Source organism: Vespa crabro, chromosome 19, assembly GCF_910589235.1.
Source record: "Vespa crabro chromosome 19, iyVesCrab1.2, whole genome shotgun sequence".
Lineage (NCBI taxonomy): Eukaryota > Metazoa > Arthropoda > Insecta > Hymenoptera > Vespidae > Vespa > Vespa crabro.
Window position 1 is genome coordinate 396,681 of NC_060973.1, and position 25,713 is coordinate 422,393.

The 25,713-nt window shown below is 36.9% G+C and overlaps 1 protein-coding gene across 14 annotated transcripts in view; it reads right to left on the reverse strand.

The window, feature by feature from the left end:
- Window positions 1–25,713, reverse strand: part of LOC124430547 (titin) — an 87,414-nt gene that overhangs the window by 26,937 nt on the left and 34,764 nt on the right. For 11 of the 14 annotated variants that reach the window (XM_046977291.1, XM_046977296.1, XM_046977297.1 and 8 more), the window contains 15 exons: window positions 17,870–24,622; window positions 16,724–17,496; window positions 16,176–16,635; window positions 15,991–16,091; window positions 15,793–15,890; window positions 15,489–15,709; window positions 14,931–15,005; window positions 13,094–13,198; window positions 12,824–13,012; window positions 12,546–12,753; window positions 12,344–12,413; window positions 11,391–12,257; window positions 11,198–11,264; window positions 10,726–10,779; window positions 111–9,056 (listed from right to left, as the gene is read on the reverse strand). In XM_046977291.1, the coding sequence (XP_046833247.1) occupies window positions 111–9,056; window positions 10,726–10,779; window positions 11,198–11,264; window positions 11,391–12,257; window positions 12,344–12,413; window positions 12,546–12,753; window positions 12,824–13,012; window positions 13,094–13,198; window positions 14,931–15,005; window positions 15,489–15,709; window positions 15,793–15,890; window positions 15,991–16,091; window positions 16,176–16,635; window positions 16,724–17,496; window positions 17,870–24,622 (18,987 nt within the window). Of the gene's footprint in view, window positions 1–110; window positions 9,057–10,725; window positions 10,780–11,197; window positions 11,265–11,390; window positions 12,258–12,343; window positions 12,414–12,545; window positions 12,754–12,823; window positions 13,013–13,093; window positions 13,199–13,272; window positions 13,325–13,424; window positions 15,006–15,488; window positions 15,710–15,792; window positions 15,891–15,990; window positions 16,092–16,175; window positions 16,636–16,723; window positions 17,497–17,869; window positions 24,623–25,713 lie in introns of those variants that run through there. The other 3 variants (XM_046977301.1, XM_046977303.1, XM_046977304.1) reach the window with 2 other exon arrangements.

A 25,713-nucleotide genomic window follows, 5' to 3' on the forward strand; every position in this document is an offset into this window, starting at 1 on the left:
AAATCTTTTTCCGGTTCATTTGTTAGATATAGTTTCAATTGGTCATTTCTGAATGTTGTCACGTCCATTGGTCAGCAGTTGTCATATAGATTTACTATGATAATACTCACCTATTATATTTTTCAGATGATCAGCTTCAATTGAGACATTTGCTACCTTTGTAAATGGCATTACGGATTCAAGCAAGACTGATTCACATTCTCCGACATTTTCCAATTCTGTGACAATGATACTTTTCTTTGGTTCTTCAAGCTCATGTGCTTTTTTACTTTCCGGCTTTGTAATTTTAAACTCCGTAGCTGTATCTTCAACATGAATTTCAGTTTTTAGAGCAACTTCTGTTTTCACAACGTCAGGTAATGCACTAACTTCCTTTATCATTTCTTTAACTTCTTGTTTACTTTCTTTTTCAGTTGTCAAAATTTGTGTTACTTCAAAACTTTCGGACGTACGGAAAGTAACCTCAGCTGTCGCCAGTGATATCGTTTTGTCGATAACAAGATTACGTTCACTTTCCTGTGGGACCATTTGCATTTCTTCGAAACTTTCATAAGGTATCTGTTCAGGTATTATAGTTTTAGCCTCCGGTATGGTACTTTCAGCAAGACTTTCTGTCGTTGATGATGTTATGACTTGAGATTTTTGAGCAACTTGTATGCCAAATAAACTAGGTTGAGCAGTTTGCTTCATTGGTTCTTCTGGAGTTGGAAGACCTTTCTCTATTTCACTGGTCGCAACTTCTGAAATTGATAGTGAACTTAATTCTTCTAATTGCGGTTTACCCTTTTGTTCTTCTGGTAGTTTTGCCTTTTCTAATTGATCTACATTTGTTACTGTCAATACTTCAGATATTTCTGCGGCCTCGACACTTAACATATTTGGAAATGCCTTACGTTCCGTGGGTACATCTGGACTTGGCAAAGTTTTTTCTGCTTCACTGAAAATAACTTCAGAGACTACGAGCGAACTTAATTCATCTACTTCTGGTTTTCTTCTCTGGCTTTCAGGTTTCTCCAGTTTCGGCATTTCTTCTACATTGGAGACCGTCAAGATTTCAGTTTTTTCGGCTACTTCTCTGGTAAGTAACTTTGTTTTTGCTATCTTTTCATCAGGTTTTTCTGGACTTATTAAAGTTTCCTCTGATTCATTTGACACTATTTGACATACGGATACTGATGTTAATTCTTCGAAATGAGGTTTACCTTTTTGCTCTTTTGGCATTTCAGGTTTTCCCATTTCTTCGACATTACTCACGGATAGAACTTGACTGGTTTCGGCAACTTCTCTGCCGGAGAGTAAAGATGTTGCCATAAACTTGTTCGGTACTTCTGGACTTGGTAAGACATCTTCAGTTTCATGAGAAACTACTTGGGAAACTAATAGAGAGGACAATTCCTCTAACTGAGGCTTTCCTTTTTGTTCTTCCGGTTTAATTAATTTAGAAAGTTCTTCTGCAGTTGTCATGGTTAATACCTGACTTGTCTCTGCCACATCTCTGCCAAATAAACTTGGCTGTGCTGTTTTCTCCGCAGGCTTTTCTATTACCGCCAATACGTCTTCCATTTCGTTAGACAATATTTGCGAGATAGTTAGAGGTGACAATTCTTCAAAACTTGGACTACCTTTTTGTTCATCGGGTATTTTGGATTCAACCAATTGTTCTGCACTGGACACAGTCATCACTTGCATCGTTTGGGCTACATCTCGGCCAAAAATATTTGCTTGCGCCTCTCTTTCAGTAGGAACTTCTGGACTAGGCATCGTTTCTTCTATTTCCTGAGATATTATTTGGGATATCGTTAATGAAGATAACTCTTCTAAACCTGGTTTACCTTTGTGCTTTTCGGGCTCTTTGGATGATATTAATTCCTCGGTGCTTGCCATAGTAAATACTTGACTAATTTGAGCGATATCTCTACCAAGCAAACTAGGTTGGGCGACTTTTTCCAAAGGCATTTCTGCAGTAGGCAAAGTTTTTTCAGCTTCGTTCAAAACTATTTGTGATACAGTTAAAGGCGTTAATTCCTCCAAGCCCGCTTTACCTTTTTCTTCTTTCGGTACTTGTGTACTTAGATCTTGGGTTTCGGTGCTAATCATTACTTCGGTTGTTTCGGCTGCCTCCCTACCTGAAATATTTAAGTGAGCCGTTTGGTCCTTTGGAACTTCTTTCTGTAATAATGCATCTTCTGTTTCATTTAAGATTATCTCAGAAACAGATACGCTTGACAATTCTTCAACTTCTACTTTTGTTTGTTTTTCTTCGAATTTAATATGTTCTGTTATGTCTTCAGCACTTCCTACAGTTAAAACTTGTAAGGTTTCAATAGCCTCTTTACTCAACAAGTTCGCAAGTGCCTGTTGTTCCTTTGGAACGGTTGATACAGGCAAGATCTCTTCGGTCTCATTTGATATAATCTCAGTAACTGTAACCGTACTTAAACCTTCCAAATGAGGTTTTCCTTTTTGTTCAGTTGGTTTAAAATCTTTCCCTTCGAATGTATCCTCTCGTTCACCTAATGTTGTTTCCGTTTCAATAACGGCCTCGATAGGAATTTGTGATAAAGTTGCTTGAGAGGAAATCGTTTGCTCTTTGGGAATCTCTTCTACGCTTTGCATACCCTCTATCAAAGATTTTTCTACCGTCTCAAACAGTCCAATTTCAGTTGTAGCTTTCACTTCTTGTCGCTTAGGAATGACATTAAACACGCCTTCCTTATCTTCGGTAATAATTTCGGAAATCTGCAAAGGTTTGTTCTGTTGGAAATCAATGTCTGCCTTTTGCATCGATGGTTTGAAAATACCCTCAAAAGTTTTCTCACTTTCTTCGATCAAATTCTGTTCTACGATAATACTTTCAAATGTATCACGATGTGCTGTTGCCTTTTGCGGTGTCACACCACGATGATCAGTGCCTTTTTCAGGGATATTAACTTGCGATTCTACGAGAGTTGTTTCAATCGTACCATGTTCTGTAATGATCGTGGAAGAAGCTGTTTGCGAAGAGGCAAGTTCTTTTGTTTCTAAAGATGTTTCAAGCTCGGCCGAAGTAACCTCGGTAATCGAAATACTGTGGCCCTCCTCAAATACGGTATCGGCAATACTAGAAATTGTTTTAGGATATTTATCGAAGATACCTTCACTTTCCGCACTAGGAATATCTTCAATGATTAGTGGCTCTAATGCATCTTGTTTTGAATGGGCTTTCATTTCAGTTTTCTCAAATGGTTTTACAGAACCAGTACTCTGTTCTATTAACAATTCCGATGTTTCAGCAACATCCATTCCAATTTTCGTTAATTTTATTTGTGCAGTACTATGCGTATATTCTGGTATTGTCATGATGTCTTCCTTATCTTGTGTTAACACAGTGCCAATTATTATACTTTTTTCTTCGACGAAACCAATTTCCGCGCTGCGCTGTTTATCAAATTCTAATTTATCCGAAAGTACAGCGCTTTGTTCTTGGGGAATCGTTTCGTTAATATTTATAGATTCCAAAATAGATTGGGTAGGATGTGCTTCCGATAAAGCTGGTTTAATTGCTTCGGGTAATGTACCAAGGCCTTCGCGTAAATTGACTTCAAGGTGTTCCGCAACTTCTTTAGCATCTAACGTAGGTACTGCCGTTTTCTCCGAAGGCTTCTTCTCTAGAAGAAGTTCTGATTCCACATCCTGTGCAATAGTAGCTTCTGTGATCGCTATGAATCTATTATCATCTAGAGCAACGCGTGCCTTAGTCGATGTTAATGGCACTTTCTCTACCGTGTCTATTTCTTTCTCAGCTAAAATCTCTTCGGTCAATTGAATCGTTTCGTAAGGCTTTTGTCCAATTTGAGCGGTAGCCGACGACGGCTTGACTATGTCCAATTTACCTGTGCTCAAATCAGTTACAATTTCAGTCTTTTCAGCGACCTCGTGTCCTGTAATAATAACTGGTACGGCTTCTTGACTTCTATCTTGAAAAGTGGTAAGAGTATCTTCTTTGTCCGATATATTGACTTCCGTGACAGTTGTAACACGTTTACCTTCTTCTATAGACATATGAATTTCGTGAGGTGTTGGTTTGAATTTTCCTTCGAAGGGTGCTTCTTGATCTTGAGGGATATCCTGAGTTATTAATAAACTCTGTTGCACTTCTTGCGTAGCGATTGCAGTTTTTGCGTCTGGTTTCTTTATATCGACTTCACCAACGGAATCCTCAGTAGTTATCGTAGTTGTTTCTGCGATTCCATGAATCGAATCTATTCCAGGAAGAGCTGAATGCCTCGATGGTTGTCCTTCGGGTACATAAATAGATTCTTTTTCAACGGTCGTCATTTGAGATATGGTGACACTTGTTCTATCATATTCCAAACCTATGCTTGCAGTTTTATTTTCTGGCATTAATATTGGTAGAAATTGATCTTCACTTTCTTGAACAATTGGTTGTGATTCGATTAGCGGTATCAAAGGTATGTGTTCCGATTTCACCGTTGATGTAGATAATATTTCTTTAGTTAATTCTGCCGTGGTATAGTCCAAAATTTGCATCATCGTTTCAGCTACCGTATGACCCTCCACGTAAGATTTTCCTGCTTTTCTAACTTCAGGAATTTCTCCTGGCTTGTATTCACTTTCTTTATCTTCGGTAACAACCGTAGATATTTGTATACTTTTTTCCTCTACCAGAGCCAAATCTGCTGTTGCTTGCATAGGCAATTTATCCCTGGAGAATGGTGCTTCAGATTCAGTCGCTTGTATCTCCGATGTTACTATTGTTTCTAAAGGAACATTCGAAGGCGTTGCAATAACTGATAATACTTTCGAATCTTCTACTTTTCCCACACTCAGATCTACAGTAATTTCTTCTTTTTCGGCGATTGGGTGACCAAATATTTGAAATTCAGCCTTCTTTTCGGCCGGTTTCTCAGAAATTTCAAGAATAGCTTCTTTGTGCGCCGCGATTTCTGTACTTTCTGTTACAGAAATTAATTCATTTATTCCCACTACTGCCTTATTACCTATAATAGGCTTTTCTTGAAATTCTTTTTCAGTCTCTGAGATAATTGTTTCCGTTTGGATAATACTTTCAAACGGTAAACGTTCTTCTTTGGCGGCTGCCGTAGTAAGAGCTGAGATATCGAAAGTTCCTGGATGAGTGGTTGGCGTAATTTCTTCCTGTTGGGCAACTTTATGAGCATCGAAAGTAGCTATTGCCTTCTCACCTTCAATAGGTGCTGCCGGTATATAATCCTTTTCTTTATCAGACGTTATAGTTTCTAATATAGTGACGCCGTAATCTTCGTCAAAGGTAACATTGATCATTTTATCCTCTGGTTTGACGAACGTAGGAAGAGGTTGTTCTAAATCACCGGTTGATATTTCCGACGTGATTAAACTACGAAAAGTAACGTGATCTGTGGTAGCTGTAGCAGATAATATTTCTGCTCTTTTGAAATCACCAATGTTATCTGTAGCAGTTGTTTCGCTTGTTTCAGCTACCATGTGCGTGGGTATATCGAACATTACAGATTTCGATTCTGGCTTTTCTTCTTTGGGTAATGTGCTTTCCTTATCTCCAGGAATTACCGAAGAAACAATTACACCCTCGCCCATTATAAATTCCAGATTAGCTTTTCTATCGAATGGTTGACTTTCAGACAACGGAGCTTCTTTTTCTGTGGTCTCAACTTGTTCAGAAATGGTAGTTTCAAACGGTAAAAAGGTTGTCTGTGATTGTGCGATTTTTGCAGGTTCAATCGGTAATTGAGATAAATCAGTATCGCTTATTATTTCGAATTTAGATGCCACAATTTGTGTTATAATATCTACGTTTGCTTCCACGCCTTTTGGTTTAGAATCTTTAGTAAATTCTCCTTCTTTTTCTTCAGGATGTGTCATGACAATTTCAAGACCCTCTCCCTCTTCGAAAGTCACTCCCACTTTTTTGCTTTCTGGTTTCAGGTCCACTTGCAATGGTGATTCTTTTTCCGACACTGATACTTCAGTTTGTTCTACAATATTTAAACCACTTTGTTGCTGAGTTGCACTTTCTTCTTTCGGTTTTTCTTCCTTAAGAATGTTAACGTTACTAGCGACAATGGTTTCTTGCATTTCTGCTACTTCGTGTGTAACGCTAATGTTCATAGATACTTTACGCTCTTTTGGTACTTCTTCGATCGATAACTTTTCTTCATTTAACATGGCCGTAATTTCACTAACCATTAACGTATCCGGCCTTGTACAAAATTCTACATCTGCGCTTTGTTCGATAGGACGTACGTCCATTTCTCTTGGCTTCCCTGTTTCTGCTATGTTGGTTTCTGTTACAATCAGTTCTTCTAAAGCCTCCTGTTGCTGAATTGCTTTTCCTGTTTTCGGTGTCTCGTCAATTATAGAACCAGTAGATTGTTGTATTAAAGTTTCTGATTGTGATGCTATGGTATGACCTGTTATGGATGTTTGAACGGTATAATCCTTGGGCTTTTCCATAGGAGCATATGCCATCTCTTTATCGTGCGTAACGATTTCAAGAATGCTTAATCCGCTTTTCGCTTCGGTGTAATCTACATTTGCAATTTTCTGTTCTGGTTTTACATCGACATTATAAATATCCTCTTTCTCCGCAGTTTCTTGTATCGCTACGTAAATACTTTCAAGAGGAATTCGAGATTCCTCGGCTGTTCTTGAAGCGGGTCTCTCGTGTGGAACAAATTCATTTGTAGGAGATTCAGTTCTTACTTCCTCTGATACAGGGGCGTTATGTGTTATAAAATCTGTTGTAGCAAATGCTCCTTTGACATTAGATACTGCAGTGTATTCGGCTTCTTTTTCACTAGCTATGACCATGGTAGTATGAACGCTTTCTATTTCATCGATTGCTACTTCAGCCTTTTTCATATCAACAGCTTTGTCTTCTTTAACAGGAGCCAATCCTTCAGCCGGGACTGTTTCTTTTACTATTGTTTCTTGCAAGCTTACCGCGCCAATTGCAGCCACTGCTGACGATGGAACTTCTTTGATAACTTCACCTACGTTATCTTCAGGATGAGTTTCCTCGATTTGTAGAGATATTACTGGATGAGTTGGCACGGTTTTACCACGATGAGACTCTGGTAATTCGAATACCTTTAATTCAGCTTCCTTCTCTATCGAAGTGGTTTGGAACACTTCTACGCCCCGTATTGCGTCGTACGAGGTTGAAATTGTACGCTCCTCAGGTTTTACAACTTCTTCCAACTTTGATTCCTTATCGTGCGTAAGAGTCTCGTGTACCATTTTAGCTTCTGTTAACTCGACAGATACGCTGCCACTTTCCGATACGTACTTTAACTCATCTTTAAAATCTGATGGATAATCGGCTGTTTGAACTTGAGATACCTGTAAATATTCTTCCGGTCTAACTGAAGTTTCTGCTAAAAATGCTGTTGGTTTGTGATCGCTAGTGTATGGCCCCTCTGATTCTTGCACCATCGTGCTTGTGACAGAACCTATTTCTAATGTAGAGATTGATGTTTCAGCAAGCTTAGTAGCTGGCTTCTCATCTGGTTGATAATCTTGTTCTTTTTCCGAAGTAATTGTTTCGACTGTCGTAGCTGATGTAATCTCGATAACGCTCAGATCCGCTTTTACAGTTTTACTTTCTTCTACTTTTAGATCCGTTTCTCTCTGTTGCGTATCAACGGTAGATACTGTGACTCCTTCCAACAAAGTGATTTTATCCGTTGCTTCGAAAGTGTCCGCTTTACGATCGGGAACAAAAATACCCTCGCTTTCCTGAATTAGATTTTGTTGAACGATAGCGGTCTCATTGTCATAAGAAATACCGATCTGAGCTTTTTGACTAGGTGGCAATTTACCTGGCACATACTCGCCCTCCTTTTCAGGAGCATGTAATTCCTCTGTGACTCTTTGCTTCTGTGCAATGACCGATTGTATTGCGACTTCTGTAGGTACTATTAATTCTGGATAATATTTTCCAGGCTTATCTTCGGCACATACTTCCTCTATGATCAATGGTTCGGTAGCGGTAACGTTCACCCTAGGTTTCGTAGGAACAGTTTTAATAGGTTCGAGTTTGTCTTCTGCCAAACCTTCTTGAACCTCGTAGACGGAAAGTCCTACTTGAGGCAAGAAATTATCCTCGGCTTTCACCGCGAGTGGCGAAACAAAATCTTCCGTAGGTACTTCGTTCTGACTGACCATTGTTTCAGAAATCGTTGTAGCTTCTTGTAACGTCAAACTAGTATCGGCTCTTCTCGAAACTTCTGGTTTACTCAACGTAAGATCCAACAAATCGGCATCGTTAGTTAATATTTCACTTACTAATAAACTTTCGGATGGCGTAACGCCTGGAGTAGCCGCATAAATATTTGGTTTAAACGTATCTAAAAATTCGCTAGCCGTAGCCTGAATATTAGTTTCCGTGATAGAGTAAGGTTCCACGGTTGAAACTGAAACTGATGCTTTTTGTCCAACTGGTTTTCTCACATCAACGCTATCAATTTCTTTTTCTTGTACAGGTTGGAGGTGTTCTGTTAGCGCACTAACCGTATCTACAGCTAATTGAGCTTTCTCGACTTTGGGTTTACCAGGAGCCTGTTCAACGGTACGATTGAAAGGAATTACTTCGTAAAGTTGACCAGGTACGTTTAATACGACAGAAGGCATGGATTTATCTCGTTTTATTTCGAATTCTTCTACTTCTTCCAATTGAATTTCGTCCTCCCCGATAGCCGGTCTCTTTGCTTTTAATTGTTTGCGCTTGCGAATTATTTCTTCCTCTATCACTTCTTCTTCTATCTCTTTTTTCTCCTCCTCTTTTTTCTCTTTCACTTTTTTCACAATATCTATTTCTTCTTTTGGAATCAGTCTGCCCTTTGAATCCCTTTCAATGACAATAATTTCTTCTTCTATGTCCTCTTTCTTCTTCTCCTTTTCAATCTCTTGGATTTCCTCGATTTCTAATACCTGAACCCCCTCATCCCTATCCTGCGGTTTATCTTCAATGCGATCCTTCGGTTTTCTATCTTTTCGCTTGCGTAGTGTTGTGTGTGCCTGCCGTGTGTCCTCGTATTCTGCGGAAAGTATGTGAGATTTTTTGTGTAAGACGCGATGTGTTGCAAGTGTTACCGCTACTTCTGCTATTTTTTTTTTCTTTCTTTTTTTCTTTTTTTTTTTTTCTTTTTTTTCGTTTTTTACTAGCTTTAGTAACTCCTTCCTTCCGCCTACTTTTACCTATATATACACTCTTGCAGATTTCATGCGACGAATCAGATAGTTATGCTAAAAACTCTTTCGATCCATTTTACATGAGTCATGCCTCTGCTTTCTCGGAAATATTACTAGTCTTTATCTATAAGTACAAATAATATAAATTGATGTGTTTGCAAAGAGTAGTGTATCGTGGACATGGTTCATGTAAAATAAATCTTTTTCATACAAGATCGTGCTTCAACGAAACGGGATACAACCTACACGAGCTAAAAAAAAAAAAAAACCAACGAACAGTAAAAACGAACAAAAACGTGTAATTTGTGTTTTATGCTGTTTAATCGTCTTCCAACGATGTCGTATTTTTTGTTTCGAAATATGTCTTTATGTGTTTAACGATATTGTGATGATTTATTCGAATTTAATGAAATTTCTGAGTTTGGTTTTTAGTAATATTACGACATTTTTGGAATATTGTGCTGTGTCATTCATTGTCAGGCATGTGTCATGCGTTGCTTGAGAAACATGTAGTGTAAGTGTAGAAATAGAAGATTGTGTAGAAAGAAAAGATGAAAGTTCTTAAAGAAGTCAAACCAACATAGACACCAACGGAATAATATCAATGTTATATATTACACAGTTATTTGCAAATTACCCTTGCTATTAACGCTCGCTAATTATTTATTTGATTTAATCAATACTATCATAGAAAAAAAACACACCAAATGCTGTGAATATATAACTTAATAAGTAATATTTTCGGAGTAATTATCACTTTGGAATGATATTTCTTTTTTTTTTTCTCTTTTATAAGAACAGTTGCGTGTAATAAAATATTATGTTACGTTGCAAGTTAATTTTAGGATTAAAGAAATTCATGAAAAAGATCACTAGAAAGCAATGATAATTATCGACAATTGCATTTACTACTTACATCGATTTATGTCTCAGCATGGCGAAGCTCTGATTTTAAAGCTGCAATACTCGAGGCGTGATTGGGGTTATAGTTTTGGGAGATAATTAAAATGTGGATATGGGAAGTTACTGCGCGTGGAAAGCATAGCGGCTTAAGCAGAAATCAATTGCACTGCTTTTTTTGATTCGATCAAGTAAAGCTTCATGCATCTGAAAGAATAAAAAGATCAAACGTAGAAAGCGTATCGTAGAATGATGGCAATTTTCTGTTTAACTGGTTAATAATAAATGATTCATGAATGTTACTATTTTTATTTCATAAAAAATAAATCCATCTTTTCTCTTTTCTCTTTCTCTCTTTTTTTTTTCTTTTTTTTTTTTTTTTTTTTTTAAAGAGATACGATGGATAAAATATGGATATATCGATAGCGAAATTAATACCATCGTCCAAACTTCATTAATCATAATTGTTCATCGATTATTCGTAATAATAGACGTGATATCAATTACACAAAAAAAATGAGAAATGACGGCGTAACTAATGAATAATTTATCTATTCTTTCATCAAATGTAGATATTATTAATTAACCCATGCATCGTAACTCGTTCTATCAAACCTTTAATTTCTTGAATATCCTGCACGTGAATGGCTTTCCTCTCGTCTCTTCTTTCTGTAATCAAAAATGTTCGTCGTTGCTGTTGCATTTTGGGAAGAGAAAAAGAACAAACAAATGAAATGCAGGCAAGTTATGGCACATATATGAAAAATAATATTTATTCAGCGATGATAAATATTGTACAATGTATTAAAAAAAAAAAAAAAATCAACAACAATATCAAGTATTTGTTTTCACGTTAGGAAGCATCACTCTATAATATCAAAATTGTTAATGCTTAATTTAATTTAATACACCCAGCTCTGGCTTATTATTATAATAATAATCGAACGAAATTCATAAATAATAAACGCTTATGCTAAGCCACCACTCAAATAAATTGGAAAAATCAGATCGTTGACAGCCATTTACAGTTCGGTGTAATTTTGAATTATTTGTTAAAAATGTCACACACCACGCAATCTCGACTTACCCATGATATGGACTTCTGTTTTATGGACGGCATCGATTCTTTCCATAACGCGTTGCTCGGTTTCAACCTGAAGGCATTTCATTATAATGATCGAAAAAGGGATCTAAATGTTAGGATAGGGACGTTAAAAAAAAAAAGAAAAGAAAAAAAGAATGAAAAAGAGGGAGATCACTACTGGCTTTCTAAGCCGTACCTCAGCCACTTCTGTGACCTCCCAAGCACGTGGACGGAAGTCTTCGGGTACAAAGTGCGTAATGACCTCTTCCACCGTGGCATGTTGTAATTCGATCATTCTCATAAAAGCCCTGAAGCCAATAGTTGCGGCTACGATGCTCTCGTCGGTAGTCGTTTCCTCGGTTAATACTTGACTGATAAGAGGCCCATGACCTTCGCGTTCAACTAATTGGACTAGAGCGTTTTGAGCGTCCGGTGTTCTCAAGGCTGGGAACTTGTCGGTTGTGTAGAGACTCTCATTTATTTCCGTAACCGAAACACCCTGTCGTACAAGATAACCGATGGTAGCCAATTCGCGTAAAGGACTTTCACCGGGTCCAAATTCCTTAGCCTGAAGCACCTCAAGGATCTCCTCGACTTCTCGCGCGATGTGCTCTCTTTCTTTTTCAAGGATCTCTTCCACAGTTATCTCTTCACGAATTCTTATCTTCTGTTCACCTTTCTTCTTTTTCTTTGGCTTCTCTTCGATGATCTCTTCGGTTTTCACCAGCGTTACCTCAACTTGTCCATGGCCGATCACCTTCTTTGCTTTCTTTTGCTTCGTTTCCGTACGAACTTCCGATACAGAAAATGTCTCCAATGCCTCTGATGTTACCTCGCTCGCACGATCGACTGTTTTCTCTACTTTGAAATCAGTAGCAACGTCTTCTGGTCTTATTTCCGAAACGACAATCATACTCTCACGTTCCTCGATTACCGGCTTTGCTTTTTCTTTAGTCGACGATACCATTTCTCGTGATTTTCGGTCATCGATCTTCTTCAACGAAGGCGTAGCTTCGGTTATCACGGGTTCCTGAATAGGAACGATCTTCTTAGCCCGAGAAACCTACAAGAGCGAAAATAATATTTCACGTTTAATGAATATTCCTCTTATCTCTAACGAGTTTTCTTTTAACGATGTATTTTTGTTACCTCTTTTGTCTTCTCTTCAAAGGTCGTTGCACTTTCGAGTATTTGGGTTTCTTCGATATCGGCAATTTTTCTAAAGGAATAACAACACGAAGAAGTGAATGAAATCAAGGGTTCAATGGTTTCAGACAATTTTTCTTTTTTTTTTTTTTTTTTTTTTTTTTTTTTTTTTTTTTTTTTTTTTTCATTTGAACACCATACTTACTTATCTTCAGGCTGTTCTTTGCTTATCGGCTCCTCTTTAACGATCTCTTTCTTATCGACTTTTACACGCTCTGTCTTGATTTTTTCTTTCAGTTCTTTTGCCTTCTTCAATTCCGGTTTCTTCTTTTTGTGTACTTCTTTCTTCTGTTTAACCTCTACCACCTCTTCAGCTTCATCCTCCGACATCGGCTTCCAGTCGGTTCCAGTGCCTGTACACAACTCGTTATTAACTTTCCACGATTATTCTTATTATAGATTTTTCAGATCAACAAATCTTACCAGTTACGCGTAATTTGGCCTTTGTTACCGTCAGACCAATCTCACTTGTAGCTTTACAAACATAAACAGCTTCGTCTTCTCGAGTAGCTTTCAAAATATTAAGCGAAGTTTTCTTCTCATTGTCGAGGATACGGATTTTGATATTATCCGTATTCATTATCAATTTATCATTTTTGTACCAAACAACGTCTGCGTATCAAAATAATTCGTATTGTTAATAAATATAAGAATTTTTCGTTAATCATTATTTGTTGATTATAAAGTTATTACCTGGAACAGGATTACCGGAATATATGCATTCGAACACGACCTTTTCTCCTTCATTTACATAAGCGTCTGTTATTTCTTGAATAAATCGTGGTATGGATTGCGTGGCTGTAATAAAAGTATGTAATTTATATGCGAATATCCAAGATCATATCGAATGCTAATCAACGTTCATTCTTTACCTGATTGTAATTGTGATGATCGCGTGATTGGCATGATCCCAATGTCAGTAATCTGATTAGATGAAAAACACAAACGTACACACAAAAAATCGTGCAAAAAGTAATTAGATAGATATTAATATTTCTTTGTGTTAGTGATGAGAAGAATATACCTGACATTGTCCCTCTTTCATCCTCACTATGATGTTCGTATGATACTTCGGATGTGGAGACGTTACTGGCTAAACCAAGATTTCCACTGCACTGACTTTCGAGAAGCAAAAATTCTTGTAATTCCTCTTGACTATCCGCGGTATGTAATTGCTGAAATGCTTCTAATTCAATTTCTCTGGGTTCTAAAGGATACATTCTTGAATCCATAGTTAAATTTCCAAAATGACGTTCTTTGGACCATCTTGGTACTGGTATTCTAGATTTCGGATAAGTATGGTATTTTCTTGAATGTTCGTACTTCACATCGTTATCTGTTATTTCCTTCCTCGTACTTGCTTCTTGTATACCAGTTTTGAAAAATCGAGCATCTGATTTACTTTGACCGCTAGTCGACGATGCTTCGCTGTTTTCTTCGATGGGCGATAAATAAAACGTTGCTTCTGGTACGTTTAAAAATGTACGCTCGGAGTTTAAACCGAGTTGACCTTGAATTTTTCTTTCTGATTTCGTCGGAGGGAATTCATCGAAGTCTAATGTGATTTTTAGTTTACCTCTTTTCATATCCTTTGTTTCGTTAAGATTTTTATCCATGACAACTTCATCGACGTGAACTTCGCCTCTTTTTGTTTTATCGCTATGTTGTTTTATTACTTGTGTAAACGATTTCTCATTATACATTTGTTTAGGTGAGAAAGATAATCTAGTCGGCGATGAAGAGTGTGACTTGGACGTAACTCTGTTGGATCTTTGCTTGTTAACCTCTTTATCGCACCTACTCGATGAATCTATAATGCTGGAATGTTTGCCTCTCAATGGTGATAATACTCGCGTTTTTATGTTTATATCAGATAAATCATGGGTCTTTGTGGTGGATCTATCTGGTGAATGTCTCAATTTTTCAGGAATGTCGCTTTTGGTTACGTTAACGTTAGATCTCTGTGGACTACAAACTTTGCTTGATATTTTTTCTAAACTATCGTGTTCAACTTTCGTCGAAATTTTTAACGAATTAGACTTTCCTTTCTTTCCTTCTTTTGTCGTTGCGTTAAATGACTTATTACTCGTTTCTTTTCTATCACGTTTGGTATCAGATTTGAAGTTTTTAACTTGAGTTTCGGATTCATCGCTGAACCCAGAAATTTCTGTATCAGTTTTTGATAACTTTCTTTTCCATTCTTCCTTATTATTCCGTGGGACAGTTTTTACATTCATAGAACATTCAGAACTTTCCAAATAGGTGTTATCTAGATCAATGCTTTCAATTTCAATGGATTCCGTATATTTGTTGGAAAAGTAAAATTTCTTCGAAATTTCAATCGTGTTTTTATGATTGTTGACGGTTTTCATCAAGGTACTTTCATTAATCCTTATTGAATTATCTTTTTCTCCAAGATTTGTGTTTTTCGTACTATGATCGTTCAGGCTATCGATCGAGAAACTATACTCGGCTTCACTCAGCATGCAATTAGACATGTCCAGTTGATGCATTTTTTCTCGATTCTTACCTTTAAGAGCTTCTTGCATCTCCTCCATTTGGGTCACCCATTCTGGTTTCCTATATTCTTTTGTCCCGAGGATACCTAACAATGAATATACAATTATATCAAATGTAATCCCTTTGGTCCCTTTCAGTCCCAGATATTTAAAGCAATGCCGGTTGAAAATTATTTAATCTAATATTTTAAGCAGGAACACACGCATTATGGCTACGCATTAATTCGTTATAGAGCAAAATATTCTACAATAAATAAATAAATAAATAAATAAATAAATAAATAATTAACGACCCTTGCTTAAAAACCTTTTTTGGGACTCAAAGGGTTTGATAGTTTGTATGAATTTATCTAAGAATGAAATATCAAAATAATGTGCATAGAGGATGTGAATAGTGTTCAGTGTGATCGAATTATTGTGATGATTCAGATAGGATTTTTAGGATAATTAAAAGTCGATAAATATTCCACCTCAAGCGCAGAGCTGAAAAGAACTAGGATATAAATTAGCAAATTTTGAAAAATCTTTCAAAAGGTTAATGATCTCTTTGATTCGACTACAATAATTACCTTCTACGGACAAATACGTCATTGTGGTAGATACTCCAAGAGGATTATGCGCTTCAAATACAATTTCACCGGTGTCATCTGGATAAGTTTCTGCGATTGTTAGTACCGAAGTTCCATCTTCAAAATCTTCAATTTGAAATTCTTGAGACGATACGATTTCCACTCCTTGTTTGTACCACTTTCCTTCTGGCTTCGGCTTCCCTTTGACCTTTACTTCCAATCTATGAAAAAGCGAATGAATCAAATCAAAGTTGTTTTCATCGTTTTTTCATTTTTTTTTTTTTTGTTCGTTTATCTTCATTACCTGGTTAATTCTCCATCTTTGGTAGGAATTAACTGAGGAAGTTTCTTTATTATTTCTGGAGCAGACTCCTCTGTATCAGTATCGAAGAGAGGCGTCTCCTGAAAATAATTTTTATACATTAAAATATATATATATATATATATATATATATATTTTTTTTTTCTTTTTTATTATCATTATTATCACTATTATTACTACCTTTGGCGATAATAGGTCTTCTTCCGAACCACTTTGTCCTGTGGTAAGAGACGTTGCAACGATCGACGATGCAATCTCTGAATCTGGTACGTACTCATATGCTGTAAATATATTAAATAAATTTTATTTCGAGATCTGATTTTTAATGATTGATCGATGAAATAATTAAATATAAATTAATTAACCTTCGACGACAAGCGACGATGTACAGACAGCCTCACCAATAGGATTTACAGCACGACACGTATATTGACCTGCATCCTCGGGGAATACCTCCGTAATTGCAAGACTACATACACCTTCGGTGTCTTGCAAAATAGTTATTTCTTTGCCTTCTTTGATCAGTTTGTCATCGTGATACCATTCGACTTTTGGCGTTGGTTTACCTTCTACGACACACGTTAGATTTACGCTCTCACCATCCATCACTCTAACAGGTGATAATCTTTTCACGAATGTTGGTGATATTAATTCAGTAGCTTCCTCCCACGTTGTGTCGAGAAGATTAACGGTAGCCGTGCACGTAACTGATCCACCTACGTTCTCAGCACGACAGGTGTACGTACCTGCGAATTCTGGTTTGATCTCTTTCACCAGTAATACCGATCTATTTTCCTTCGTAACTATTCTCATCTGTGCCGTAGACTGTTAAACGAAACAAATTAAACATTATACCATTTAGTGTTTTATTATTTTTATTAATGTCATATAAAAAGAAATTTGATTTAATTACTTCGAGGGGACGACTTTCGTAGAACCACTGAAAGGAGGCTGTTGGATAAGAATCTACTCGTGCTTCCATGATCACAACTTCTCCTTCTGTGACTATTTGCGGTTGTATAGGTTCAATAAATCGTGGAGCTTTCACCTCGTCTAATTTGTCTTCGCGTTCTTTTACGGTAACCGAACCGGAACTTCGAGCTTCTCCAGCAGGATTTTGTACTCTTATCTCATATTTTCCGCCGTCTGTTTTAACGGGTGAAGGTATCAACAGTTCTGCACTATTTTCATAAATCTTTATCACACGGTTTTCGCCAGGTGTAATTTCGATTCCGTTGCGATACCATTTTACTTCTGGTCTCGGCTTGCTTTCGAAGTCAGCCGTTAACTTTAGAGGTTTACCCCGTTCTGCCACCAATGCTGGCAAAGGCTTTATTATTGTAGGAGCTTGCATTACCTCTGGTTTGGAAATTTTAACGATATTGCTTATAACCAGATTGGCTCTGCATTCTGCCCGACCGAATTTGTTTACGGCACGTACGCGATAAGTTATTTCATCTTGTGGCGTAGGTTCAAGGATAGTTAATTTAGCTTCTCCTGTTTCCGGATTAAACGTTATTTCCGTTCCTTTTTTTGGTATAATTTCGTTGTCACCACTATACCATTTTACTTCGGGGACCGGCGTACCAGTAACAACGCATTCGAGCGTTGCTGGTTTATGTTCTTCGACCATAAGTGGCTTGATTGGAGTAGAGAAGTGAGGAGCAACACCTTCCTCTTCTTTTTCTATTAAAAATATTTTTTAGCTAATTAATAATCCTGTTATAACATTAGCATGCATAGGAAACACGATAAAATTCGTTTAATAAAAAACTTATAACATGCAGGTATTTTATATTTTTTACATCTAATTTCATAGATCAGGATTATTAGAAAAATGAGGATATATTATTTATAAATATATATGTTTTGTTTTAAAAATATATGTAAAAATATAAATACATAAGGAGAAAACAGTTTATTTTTATAAAAAAAAAGAAAAAAAAAAAAATATGTAAACCTATTCCAATATTAGCGAGTGGAAGTGTTAATATTAACGCAGGTATTTGAGGCGAGCAAAAAAATACACAAATCACACCATCTTTGATAATATTACTACCAAAGATAACGAGATTCACTGTAGACGTTGCAACTCCTGCCGGATTCGATGCTCTGCAAGAATACATTCCTGCATCTTCTTCTTTCACCTTGGTAATTTCCAAAGTAGCCGTTGTTTCAAATATCGTCATAATATATTTTTCACTTGCATGAAGTTCTTGCTCATTTCTATACCAAGAAATTTCGGGGACTGGATTACCAACAACGGTGCACGTAAATTTAGCGGGTTGTTCAAGTTCCGCAACAATTGGTTGTAGCTTCTGGATGAACCTTGGCGCAATTGTTTTATCTTTATCTATAATTGGTATATCGACTTGTGTATGTTGTCTACGTCTTCGCTTAGTTTCTTCTGTAACACGTTCCTGAATTACTTTTTCGACTTTGTAATCATCTTGGACAATTTCTTCCGGTTTCTTATCGGTTTTGATTATCTTTTCTTTACGAGTTATTTGGAAATCTTGAACAGAAGTAACAATGTCTTCTGCAATTACTTGCTTCTCCTCGACAATTACAGGAGTAATATCTTCTTTAGGTTTATCTTTCTTCTTAGGCTTCTTCAATACCAAATCGGTGCTAATTTCTTCCGTTTCTTCGGGTTTCTCAGGAGCTACTTCTAATTTTATTGGTTCTGTTTTAGATTTCTCTTTCTTTTCTGGTTTCATCTTTATCGTCTCAACAGTTACTTCCTCTACCACATCTTCTCTTTCTACGGCTTTCATAATTGGTTTTTGTTCTTCAGGTTTCAATTTCTTCGTTACATCTTCTACACTTTCGATGACCTTTTCAATAATATCCAACGATTTTTCATCTTTTTTTGTTTCCTCTGGTTTCCGTTTTATTTTTCTCCAGGAAATTTCAGTCTTTTCAACAACGTCTACATCTTCCTTTTTCTCCTCTCGTATTTGTTCGACCTGTAGAATCTCTTCGGTTTTCTTCTCAGGTTTCCTAGCTTTTCGCCATGGCATTACCTTTTTCTCAGTAACTTCTATTTTCTTTTCTTCTGATACTTCCGTAACCTTTTCAGGAAGTGGTTTAGGCATTATGACTTCTCTTTCTTCAATTACAGTTGCTTCTTTCAATTCAGATATTTCTTTTTCTTCGTGTATTTCTGTTATCATCTGTTCTTGATCAATTGGTACTACAGTAACCTCTTCTTTAAAATCAACCACTTTCTTCGCTTTACGAGTCCGTCGCCAGGGTAAAATACTAATTTCATCTGGTTTCTCTTCATCAGGTTTTTCAACAACAGCGACAGGAATAATCTCGTCAGGCTTGGCTACTTCGGATTTCTTTTCTTTTATGAGAGGTTTCAACTTTACCTCTTCTGGTACTTCTACTTTAGCTTCCTTCTTCTCTATAGGCTTCAATGTTATCTCTTCCTTCGTTTCTTCATCTTTAGGAATTCGTTTAACAGGTTTCAGTTTAACTTCCTCTGGTTTAACTTCCTCTGGAACCTTTTCCTTCCTCACAGGTTTAAGTTTAACTTCTTCTGGTACTTTTTCTTCTGCTTTTTTCCTGTCTATTGGTTTTAAAGTTATCTCTTCTTTTGTTTCTTCCTCTTTGGGAATTCGTTTAACAGGTTTCAATGTCACTTCCTCTGGTTTCACCTCTTCAGGGACCTTTTCCTTTCTCACAGGTTTAAGTTTAACTTCTTCTGGAGCCTCTATTTCTGGTTTTTTCCTGTCTATAGGTTTTAAAGTTATCTCTTCTTTTGTTTCTTCCTCTTTGGGAATTCGTTTAACAGGTTTCAATTTAACTTCCTCTGGTTCCACCTCTTCTGGGACCTTTTCTTTTCTGACCGGTTTCAATTTAACTTCCTCTGGTTTAATCTCCTCTGGAACCATTTCTTTTCTTACAGGTTTAAGTTTAACTTCTTCTGGTGCTTTTTCTTCTGGTTTTTTCCTGTCTATTGGTTTTAAAGTTATCTCTTCTTTTGTTTCTTCCTCTTTGGGAATTCGTTTAACAGGTTTCAATGTCACTTCCTCTGGTTTCACCTCTTCAGGGACCTTTTCCTTTCTCACAGGTTTAAGTTTAACTTCTTCTGGAGCCTCTATTTCTGGTTTTTTCCTGTCTATAGGTTTTAAAGTTATCTCTTCTTTTGTTTCTTCCTCTTTGGGAATTCGTTTAACAGGTTTCAATTTAACTTCCTCTGGTTTCACCTCTTCTGGGACCTTTTCTTTTCTGACCGGTTTCAATTTAACTTCCTCTGGTTTAATCTCCTCTGGAACCATTTCTTTTCTTACAGGTTTAAGTTTAACTTCTTCTGGTGCTTTTTCTTCTGGTTTTTTCCTGTCTATTGGTTTTAAAGTTATCTCTTCTTTTGTTTCTTCCTCTTTGGGAATTCGTTTAACAGGTTTCAATGTCACTTCCTCTGGTTTCACCTCTTCAGGGACCTTTTCCTTTCTCACAGGTTTAAGTTTAACTTCTTCTGGAGCCTCTATTTCTGGTTTTTTCCTGTCTATAGGTTTTAAAGTTATCTCTTCTTTTGTTTCTTCCTCTTTGGGAATTCGTTTAACAGGTTTCAATTTAACTTCCTCTGGTTTCATCTCTTCTGGGACCTTTTCTTTTCTGACCGGTTTCAATTTAACTTCCTCTGGTTTAATCTCCTCTGGAACCATTTCTTTTCTCACAGGTTTAAGTTTAACTTCTTCTGGTGCTTTTTCTTCTGGTTTTTTCCTGTCTATAGGCTTCAAAGTTATTTCCTCTTTTGTTTCTTCTTCTTTGGGAATTCGTTTAACAGGTTTCAATGTCACTTCCTCTGGTTTCACCTCTTCTGGGACCTTTTCCTTTCTCACAGGTTTAAGTTTAACTTCTTCTGGAGCCTCTATTTCTGGTTTTTTCCTGTCTATAGGTTTTAAAGTTATCTCTTCTTTTGTTTCTTCCTCTTTGGGAATTCGTTTAACAGGTTTCAATTTAACTTCCTCTGGTTTCATCTCTTCTGGGACCTTTTCTTTTCTCACCGGTTTCAATTTAACTTCCTCTGGTTTAATCTCCTCTGGAACTATTTCTTTTCTCACAGGTTTAAGTTTAACTTCTTCTGGTGCTTTTTCTTCTGGTTTTTTCCTGTCTATAGGCTTCAAAGTTATTTCCTCTTTTGTTTCTTCTTCTTTGGGAATTCGTTTAACAGGTTTCAATGTCACTTCCTCTGGTTTCACCTCTTCTGAGACCTTTTCCTTCCTCACAGGTTTAAGTTTAACTTCTTCTGGTGCTTTTTCTTCTGGTTTTTTCCTGTCTATAGGCTTCAAAGTTATTTCCTCTTTTGTTTCTTCCTCTTTGGGAATTCGTTTAACAGGTTTCAATGTCACTTCCTCTGGTTTCACCTCTTCTGGGACCTTTTCCTTCCTCACAGGTTTAAGTTTAACTTCTTCTGGTGCTTTTTCTTCTGGTTTTTTCCTGTCTATAGGCTTCAAAGTTATTTCCTCTTTTGTTTCTTCTTCTTTGGGAATTCGTTTAACAGGTTTCAATGTCACTTCCTCTGGTTTCACCTCTTCTGGGACCTTTTCCTTTCTCACAGGTTTAAGTTTAACTTCTTCTGGAGCCTCTACTTCTGGTTTTTTCCTGTCTATAGGTTTTAAAGTTATCTCTTCTTTTGTTTCTTCCTCTTTGGGAATTCGTTTAACAGGTTTCAATTTAACTTCCTCTGGTTTCACCTCTTCTGGGACCTTTTCTTTTCTGACCGGTTTCAATTTAACTTTCTCTGGTTTAATCTCCTCTGGAACCATTTCCTTTCTCACAGGTTTAAGTTTAACTTCTTCTGGAGCCTCTACTTCTGGTTTTTTCCTGTCTATAGGTTTTAAAGTTATCTCTTCTTTTGTTTCTTCTTCTTTGGGAATTCGTTTAACAGGTTTCAATGTCACTTCCTCTGGTTTCACCTCTTCAGGGACCTTTTCCTTTCTCACAGGTTTAAGTTTAACTTCTTCTGGTGCTTTTTCTTCTGGTTTTTTCCTGCCTATAGGCTTCAAAGTTATTTCCTCTTTTGTTTCTTCTTCTTTGGGAATTCTTTTAACAGGTTTCAATGTCGCTTCCTCTGGTTTAACCTCTTCTGGGACCTTTCGTTTCGTGACCAACGTAATCTTTGTCTTATCTGGAATTTCTTCAATTTGCTTCCTCGTTTCAGTTTTTAATGTTTCTTTGTCTTGCTCTTTAGGAATGTGTTCAACTGGAATTTCAATTTCAGGTTTACTGTCTGGTATTATTTTTGTCGAAAGTTTTCTTCCACGCCTCCAAGGAAGCTCGGTCTTTTCTTCGATCTTTTCTCCATTTACAAGCTGTTCCGATCTTTCTGGTTTCAATTGTTCTTGCGAAATTGGAGCGACGGGCTTAAGCGTTGGTTTCTCCATTTCCTCTTGTTCAAGTGGTCGGCTACTACGTCTAGTAGGTTTTAAGCTTAACGTTCTAAAGTCTTCGATTACCTGTTCGTCTTTTCTAATTATTTGTTTCGTTTCTTCTACTTTTGAAGGAATCTGTTCAGTTTCCGGTAATTCCGGTACAAGAGGTTTTGTTTTTACTGTACGACGCCAAGGCGCACTAGAAGAATCCAGAGGTGCTTCCTCGAGAGTTTCCTGAGGTCTAATTGGCATGGTAATTTCTGTTTTCTTTTTTGGCTGTTTCTTTTCTTCTTCTTTTTCTTCTGGCTTTTGTCGTATAACAGGTTTCAATATTACTTCCTCCTGTACTTTTTCTTCCTCCACTTCTTTTTTCTTTGCAATTGTACGACTCAATTTTTTATCACGGAGCCAAGGAACTTGAGATATTTCCTCGCTAGGACTTTCCTGCTCTTTAGGTACATCTTCCTTCTTTGGCTTTTTACCTCGAATCCATGGAACAGCCGTCTCTTTTTGAGTGACTTGTTCAGTCTCTTCTATCTTATCAGTTGTTATTTTAGTATGATCTTCTTCTTCAACGTAAGGTGCTTTGTCTAATGGTTTCTTTCCTCTTATCCATGGTACTGGCGTTTCTTCCTTAACTTCCTTCTTTACACTTTCTATGTCTCTGTCAATTTGAAGAGTAGTTATATCTTCTTTTTCCTCGAATGGCATCTTTTCTTTTGATTTTTTAATACCCCTTGACCACGGTACAGCTTTTTCAGTTTTATATTGTTCTACCGTAGTATCTTTTTGAATATTTAAAAATTTGCTGTCTTCCCGCTCTTCGACATATTCTGTAGTTTTGTCTTCTATCGTTTTCGTGATTTTCTCTGTCGTTTCCTTCTTTTCTGGCTTTATTGATTTTAATGGAACTTCTTCGAGGGTTTCTTTTATTACTTCCTTTTTGTCTACCTTTGTCTTCTTTAATGTTACCCTTTCTTCCGTCCAAGGCTTCGTTTCGGCTACCTGAGGTATTTTATCTGTCTTTTTAATTTTAGATTCAGTTTGAACACTGATTTTCGTATCAGAAGTGACAGTCAATCTTGTTGCATCCTCTTCCTCGGTATATGGACCAGTTTCTTCTGTTGTTAATTTCTTTTCGATTGTTTTATCTTTTATGCTTGGTTTCTTGATATCAATCGTTTCCTTTTTCGGAGACTTCAAATCGACCTTTTCGACTTCCTCTTTAGGAATGTCTTTTTTATCTGGTCTTGCTTTTTTCAACGTGATTTTTTCTTCGGTCCAAGGTTTACCTTCAACTTCTTCCTTATCTATTTTTTTTGTTTCTTTTACGTCAGTAGATACGCGAAGTAATTTGATACTCTCTTCATCACGATATTCATCCTTTCGAATGTCTTCCTTAGTAGTTATTTCTGTAGTCGTTTTAGTGACTGGCTTGAGATCAACTTCTTCGAGTATTGATTTCTGCACTTCCGTTTTAACAGGTTTAGTCGGTTTAAGTTCAACAGTTTCTGGTGTTTCTTTGATTAATGCTTTTCTTTCGACCTTAGCTTTCTTTAAAGTAACTTTTTCTTCCGTCCAAGGTTTAGCTTCTTCTACTTTTTCAGCAACAATTTTTTCTTTCGTAATTCTCTTCTCTTCGGATATCTTAGATACATCTAAAAGTGTGGTGTCTTCTTGTTCCACGTATTCGACTTTATCATCTTTCTTCATAACTGTCTTTTCCGTTTTAGCTGGCTTTAATTCGATTTCAATCGTTTCCTTCGAAACTGGCTTTTTAACAGGTTCGCTTTTCTTAAGAGTAATTTTTTCTTCGGTCCATGGCTTAGGTTTTTCTTCGTCTTTCCTGAGAACCGATTCATCCACCCTGCGTGATAGTTTTAAACGTTTAGCATCTTCTTCCTCAACGTACACATCTTTTGAAACTTCATCGGCATATGAAGTGTCAGAGATCTCTTTTCTAATTAACGTTACATCTTTGGTTACTGGTTTCAATGTTATCGTTTCCTGACTAGGTCGTCTTATCTCTATTTTATCAATCTTCGTAGGCTTGAGTTCGACTTGTTCCAATTTTTCTTTCGGAATGTCACGCGTTGTTTGTGGGGTCTTTTTCAAGACGATTTGTTCTTCCGTCCAAGGTTTCTTTTTACTCTCAACCGATTCTAATTTGTCCAATGATACATCTCTAGATTTTGGTTTTTCCCTCCTCCAGGGAGTAACATTCGTAGGTCGAGGTCGATGACTTACTCGACCTCTTCGCCAAGGTAATGATTCATCTCCGGGTTGAAGAGGTAAACCCTCTTCATCCAGAAGCAATGGTTTCAATATTACATCCTTCCCTTTTTCTAGACCATCAAAAATTTTCTCCCCAGCTTTTAAACCTGGGCCCGATTCGGCAGGGACCTCGTAATAAGTCCCTTTCCGTTCTGAAAGGTCAGAGTCAATTCATGATTGTGTTTCGAGTAAACGATTGAAGATTCAACACTCTTAGCACACTGATGCATTTTCAACAAAAAATTTGCAATGCTAATCATAGCTTTAAATAATAATATTTATATTATGCGTCAAAGTTTTATTTAACAACACAAAGCATATAAAAACGGAATATAAATGAAAAATTTTGGCTAACGATGAAATCATTCCTCTGCAGTATAATATTTTGTAACTTTATGTGTTCTCAAATTAACACGCAGATAAAAGAACGAATACGTTCGAAAAGTCATGCATTGTAATTTTGGACACCAGGAGCAAGGTATTGAGCCAAATTAAGTACGCAAGAGAGAGAGAGAGAGAGAGAGAGAGAGAGAGAGAGAGAGAGAGAGAAAGAAAGAGAGATCAAGGCAAATCGCCAAAATGTCGACCTTCGACCACCAGATTTTAATTAAAATACTTCAAACAAGTATCGTACACCATTGATCTAAAGGTGAAAACGATAAAGTAAGATGATGCAGCGTTTTAAAGCGAAGGTAAGAACGAATAGGAGTAGGGAAAATAAGGAACGAATAGATTATGTTTCTTCGGCTACAACAAAGAAATAAAAGTGACAGAAGTGAAAGTGGTGGGAGGTAGTCATGATGCATAAGCGATGTTTGCAAGATCCGAAGGTTGGACAAATCTGAGAAATAGTAGTGGGGAGATCCGACGTACGATGACGTCTTACGCACACCTCTGCCTCCAACATTAGGCTACCCTTAATAGTCATCTACTGGAAGGCGAAGATGAAGAAGCGTAAGAACACTCGCAAGGATAAGAAGAAAAAGAATAACGATTTTTAATGCCTATTCTTTTTACGCTCGCTTTATACACTCTTTTAAATTTCTTTTTGATACTTTTTTAAGGTGTTCTCTGTGTGTGTATGTGTTTAAAATTGTGCTTCGTTAATAATATCAACGAGTGTATTGTGTTTAAGTGTGAATGAAAAACAATTGTGACAGTTTTGACAGCTTTGGCCGTCTTCGATCAAACCGCACGTCATTTATTTCTTCTTTTTTTTTTTTTTTCGTACTCGGTTTGATCG